Raw genomic sequence first — 5807 nt, forward strand, 5'->3', positions numbered from 1 at the left:
TGTCGCGGGTTTGAGTTGGATTATTTAAAAATAAGTACTTAAAAAAACAAAAATCCTAGCTCCAACATTAGATTTTAATTGAAATGATCTTACATGTTGTGCATTAAAACTTATAGAAATACTGTATTTTAACTGTTAAATCACGTCTGTTAAATCAGCGAAATCGGCAAAATTTCGTACACGGACTCTTAAATACTAATAAAAACAAACGTCGGAGTTACAGTAATTTTATTATTTTAATAAATATACAATTTATAATAATAATAATCTTTCAAAAACACTATTCCTCTATAGTTTTGGAAAGTCCAAGATCATCTAATAACGCTTGTGGCGATGGGTCTCGTCCGCGGAATCTTCTGAAGACTTCGGCGGGATGGCAACTGCCACCGGCGGCTAAGAATGTGTCTCTGTATCGTTTTCCAACAGCAATGACGTCCTGATTGGCCTTTCGAGACTCCTCGAACGCACTATACACATCAGCCGCGATCATTTTCGACCACAAGTGGCTGTAGTACGCGGCGCCCCACTCCTCCGAAAATATCCTCGTGAACGACAGCACGTGCGAATCGTATTTATCGAACGGTAACGTGTTGTACTCCGACCATATCTCTCTCACCAGGTCGCGCCAGAAGATCTTTTTCGAATGTAGCTCCAAATCCAACCTCGATAGATACAATTCTTTGCACAGATTGAAACCGGCCATATGGCGTTGGGTGTTCTGTAAATTGTTCACTACCTCGTCGGGTAGAGGTTCCTCGGTAGTGTAGTGGCCGCTGATGGCGCGTATCGTGTGGGGATCGTACAGCCAGTGGGTCATTACGTATCCGCAGACTTCAGCGGCGTCCCATTCCACATTCGATAATCCCGCCACCTCGGAATATTCTGCTCTAGTGAGTAAATGCCTCAGCGCGTGGCCGAATCTCTTAAACAAAATATTCACTTCTTTGAACGTAAGCAACGAGTGTTTTCCATTAGTCGGGGCTTGGAAATTGAATATTAAAGCGGACAGTGGCTGTGTAGAAGCGACCGCGCTCTTATTGCGAATGGCTACGTGCCACCCGGCATCATCGTAAATGCGAATTTTCTCGTCCTGTCTTGCGTAGGGGTCGAAATAAAAGCCGGCTATGGGTCGGTTACTGGAGTCGTCGTAAACGTCGTAATATTTCACATCTTTATGCCAAGTTTGGGTGTTCGATCTTTCAACTATTTGTATTTTAAATAATGTGCTGCACAAATTGAAGAGGCTATTGATAACTTTGGGTAGGGGAAAATATTCACGTATTTTGTTGTCATCGAAGCTGAAGAGAGACCACATCTGTTTTCTCTGCCAATATGCAATATCGTAGTGCTCCAATTTATCACTGAAACCTCTTTCCTGGGCGTATTCTTGCAATTGCTGTAGTTCTAGATCCTGCATATATTTAGCATTTACGCGCATGGCTTCGAGAACATTCAAAATGTTTTCCATGGAACCAGCCATTTTTGTTTCCATGCTCATATCGACAAAGCTGTCAAACCCCAATATTTTTGCTTGCTCCTGCCTAAGGCCTCGTAATTTTTCGATATTTGTGCTCGTTTCGAGTTCTTTTTTAGTGTAACCTGAACATCGCTGAACATTCGCCTGCCACATGTTCCATCGTAAAGATCTGTCGGGGCAGTACTGCATAAAAGGCTCGTAAACATGTGGCTCGAGGGACATCTTCCATGGTCCACGAGAGGCGTCATTGTTAACGGACATCGATTTGGCAAGGCTCTGGGGAAATTCCTTGATGACTGCCTCATCGTTAATCATACCACTGAAAACTTTTGTTGCAGCATCAACCTTTTCTCTAATAGTTTGTTTTTCTTTTTGCATTTCACCGAGAATAGTATTCAACCTCTCCCGCTTTATGCCTTTAACGTCCAAGCCATTTAGTTTTCCTTCTAAGATATATTTATCGAGTAGCCTTTGTTCTTCGTCAGTAAGCTTTTTTAGTCGGTTTTTCTCATCAACAGCAGCCTGGTATATGGGTATGCTGTTGAATTTGGCAGACCTTGCCTTATGGGCTCTCTGATGTATTTGTATGTATGATTTTGTTGGCATTAGTGAGCTGTTCCCGAGATATAACGTTTTTGCCATACCCCACGTAAGTTCTAAGGGACTGTCTAGCTTCTCTAGAGGTTCGAAAATTTCGACGAATGCATTTTTACAGTTACCGCACGATTCCTCTATTTGGCGGACACCATTCTCGTAATCTAAACTCTGCTTACTTATGGAAGCAATACATTTTTCAATAGTAACATCACTGAATTCTGGTAATCCATTTTCAGACAGCAAAGCATTTTTATCTCCATCCTCTCCAATTTCTGGAATACTGGAAAGAGGAAAGAAATTTTCAACTACTTAATATATTTTAACACGTCTTAATATATCTCTCTAATCTTAATAACCTGTAGGCTGTACTTAACATTCTAAAGAGGAAGGTTTAAATTTGTTTTTTGTATCAAATAGACTTCTGACTACTGAACCGATTTTGATGTTTGGCATCATGCAGACCATGAGGGAGGATATAGGCAACTTTTTGGTGTAATTTACTATACATCAGGGTTTGCAAAGTGTGCGCCACGGTGCACCCTTGTACACAAAAACTACAAATGCTATATAAATTATTTTAAATATACCTACCTACCTGGTAGGAACTGAAAGTAATAGAATGCCTGATTTTAAGGAAAAAAAAAAACGGGTATTTTTAACACGTTGACAGACGGTACTTTTGTTCCTAGTTTGACAGTAGGCATAGGAACAGCCCAATGATAAAATTTCCGTGCTCCTAAATATCCCTATCCTCAAATGTTTTTTCTTTTAGATATTCTATGTTTAAAATATCTATTCCTAAATATACTTAATTTCAAATACATCTACCTACTCCTTGATATTTATTGTTATCAAACAATTCCACTCTGGATATTACTATTTTCAAAAGTATTTACTTTGATGTGTATACACTCCAAAACATTTCTACTCCTAAATACTACACCTCCTAAAAATTTGTATTGTAATTATTTGTACTGCGATTAAATCTACTCCGAAATAGATTTATTCTATAAAAAACTTTCTTCTAAGAAATTTCTACTCTTGTGTTTGGTGGGTAACATTCTGTAATTGGTAACATAGGTTTTGGAATCGGAGGCTACAGGTGGTAAAGGAGAATAGATAATTTTTAAATTTAGATAATTGTTTACGCGCTTTATTTAAAAATGTTTCGTTGTTTTTTGTTAATATTGTGCAAATTACATTCAAAAAATATAAACTTTATTTATTGATTGTATGTATTTGTATATAATTTTAAAGCGGAGCAATTTCCCATACATAACAACAACTGCAATTAATTTTGGAGTATCAACAATACTCCAAAATAATAACGGAGTAATAGTAACGGAGTGTTACCTAATAATTTGCATAATTTTCTGTCTTTGGACGTTTATTCGGCGTAAATGGACGAATGGCGAATGGAATACTTTTAAGAATACTCCAAAATTAATTGTATAAAACTATAATTGTGCCTAGAAAGTCTTTTATGCCGAAAAAATTAGATAACCGAGGAGTTTCGAGTAACCGAGAATTTCTCAGGTAATACTCATGAGTATTGTTGATAGTAGTAGTTGGCGTAGTGTGCGGCGTGGGGGAACGAAAAATTTTCAATGTGTGCGTGACCTTTAACCCTTAATTAGGCGCATCAAAAAAGTCACACAAGTAGTTGCATGGGGCCTCAACTAACCCCAAATAAAAAATGAAAATTAAGTTGATGAAATGAATAAAACAAAGAATTAACTATGCGAATTGTTAGAGTGCTATATGATTATTAATCTTAATAATCAAAAACCTTCATTTGCCTCTATACAACTAAAAAAATCCATCAATTACTGCTCTGTCTCAAAATCTCAAAAATATCACTATGGTTGATTTCGAGATTTAAAAAATCTTTTATTCATTTTGATGGTTAGATTTTTTTGCAGCACCTAAGAAAGTAGGTCCTAAAATAATACTGACAAAGTGTGATTTGTTACGCACTTGTGGTCATCACCCCCTTATCATCATCATCACCATCCAGTGGTCAGGGATTATTTTAGGCATCTCTGGGCACTAAAATCTTGTCTACCGGTTCATGTCTGCTACAAATCGGTGCATAGTTTTGAAGTTTAGAGGCTACAGGCTCACAAAATCTCTTTTATCTTCAGAAACCTTCCAGCCGCCAGCATATTTCACTGTCTTGATCTATACTGACATTTTTAAAGAGCAATTATATAACTAAATGTTGTCAATGGAATGATATACTCATATATTTAACAATCATCCTAAATTATATCAGAAATAATTTAACAATTAAACATAATATTACAAAATGGAAACTTGTCTTGTGACAAAAGAAGTCACGTAAGTCACGCATGAGGTCAGCGCTCAAGAGGGTAGCGACACATGCACCATCACTAGCTAACCGGCTACCACTTATTAGGATACCTAAATAGGAGTTAGGAAACTACCAAAAGCTTCGTTGCATTCCTGAAACTCTAAAACATTTTTTTTCAGTTTGAAAGTGATCTGACCCCATGCGACCAATTAAGGGTTAATTGTGCGTAATTCATTACATGGTAACATTACAAAAGTCTAAGATACCTCTATGGTGACAGTACAAAACGGCGTACCTAATGCTTACGTATGAGAAATTGATCATCTTGAGCGTACGAGCTGTGGCTCGACCTAAACTCTTACGTCGACAGGCATACTTTATTTCACTTTTGAAATATGTACGTCTATGGGCAGTACTGTCCATCAATGTGTTAAAGCAACCTTAATAAGTGCTTTTGTGCTCTGTCCAATGACTAGAACTATCCAATCACTAGTCATGTTCACCCTATGTTTATTTTTATTTAATTCAAGTACATAGTTATTGTGAGAATGAGAGCTTATGGATTTTATCTTCACTTTTATGTATGCATATAAAAGTGAAAATAAAATCGATGTTTCGGAAACGTACTATGGAATAAGCAAATTACAAGAAATTTTACCAGTCAACAGCAAAATGTTGAATGCTGAAAAGAATTGGTACATTCGGAAAATATTTAGTTTTACATTGGTATACAAAATATATTGATATGACTGAAAGTATATAACAACCTCCTGAAATTTTGTTATGTAAAAAATATCTGAAACTTTAACTTACAGCACAACATATCCAGAGCTACGTCTGTTCGGATAGAACGGTCTCTTCAAGTGACGGGTGATAGCACAACTTCGTAGAAAACTAGCCATTTTGAATAATCGAACTGTGATTTTCACTTACACCGATAAATCTATATTTTATTTCATAATAAATGCATAAAATTGCCGAAACCCGATTTTCAGGTGCACAATAATTTTAACCAAGTTGACATTTCACATTTGACATATGACAGCAGTGACAGTTCTGACGTTCAGTTTTTTTTTTCATAATATGGCTCTCGGCTTTTTAATCATGGCCAGTGTCAAGTAAAATATAGCGGGATTTTTTTTTTCATGAAAAGTTTACCAAATTTAAAGTCGTTTTTCCAGATGATCGTCAAGTCGAAAGTCTAGTAAAAGTCAAAAAAAGTACTCAGTAAAGTCAACGAGTCAAGTCAGTTGCATAAACTTATAATATACTGTCGTATAGACCACCTGACAACCCGAAAATGCGTGACCATTTTTGATCTGTCAATGTGTGCGTGTGCTAGTGATGTATATTTTACTATCGATAGTATAGTATTTTGCTATCGATAGTTTAGTCCGTTCGAGTTATTTTACCTGAGTT

The 5807-nt window shown here is 36.6% G+C and overlaps 1 protein-coding gene across 1 annotated transcript; it reads right to left on the reverse strand.

Moving 5' to 3' along the window:
* Positions 1 to 213: 213 nt before the first annotated feature.
* Positions 214 to 5406, reverse strand: LOC121738727 (probable cytosolic oligopeptidase A). Its single transcript, XM_042130953.1, has 2 exons — positions 5202 to 5406; positions 214 to 2354 (listed from the first exon to the last, which is right to left on the reverse strand). Exons 1-2 carry the CDS (start codon positions 5288 to 5290, stop codon positions 281 to 283), a joined length of 2163 nt encoding a protein of 720 aa, XP_041986887.1. The 5' UTR covers positions 5291 to 5406; the 3' UTR covers positions 214 to 280.
* Positions 5407 to 5807: the final 401 nt, after the last annotated feature.

Source organism: Aricia agestis, chromosome Z, assembly GCF_905147365.1.
Source record: "Aricia agestis chromosome Z, ilAriAges1.1, whole genome shotgun sequence".
Lineage (NCBI taxonomy): Eukaryota > Metazoa > Arthropoda > Insecta > Lepidoptera > Lycaenidae > Aricia > Aricia agestis.

Bases quoted from the DNA above. Each gene is read 5' to 3' on its own strand.
- LOC121738727 (XM_042130953.1), bottom strand. From the start codon at position 5,290: ATGGCTAGTTTTCTACGAAGTTGTGCTATCACCCGTCACTTGAAGAGA. The intron at 2,355-5,201 runs GTAAGTTAAAGT...TCCTCTTTCCAG, and splicing joins AGCTCTGGATATGTTGTGCT to TATTCCAGAAATTGGAGAGG.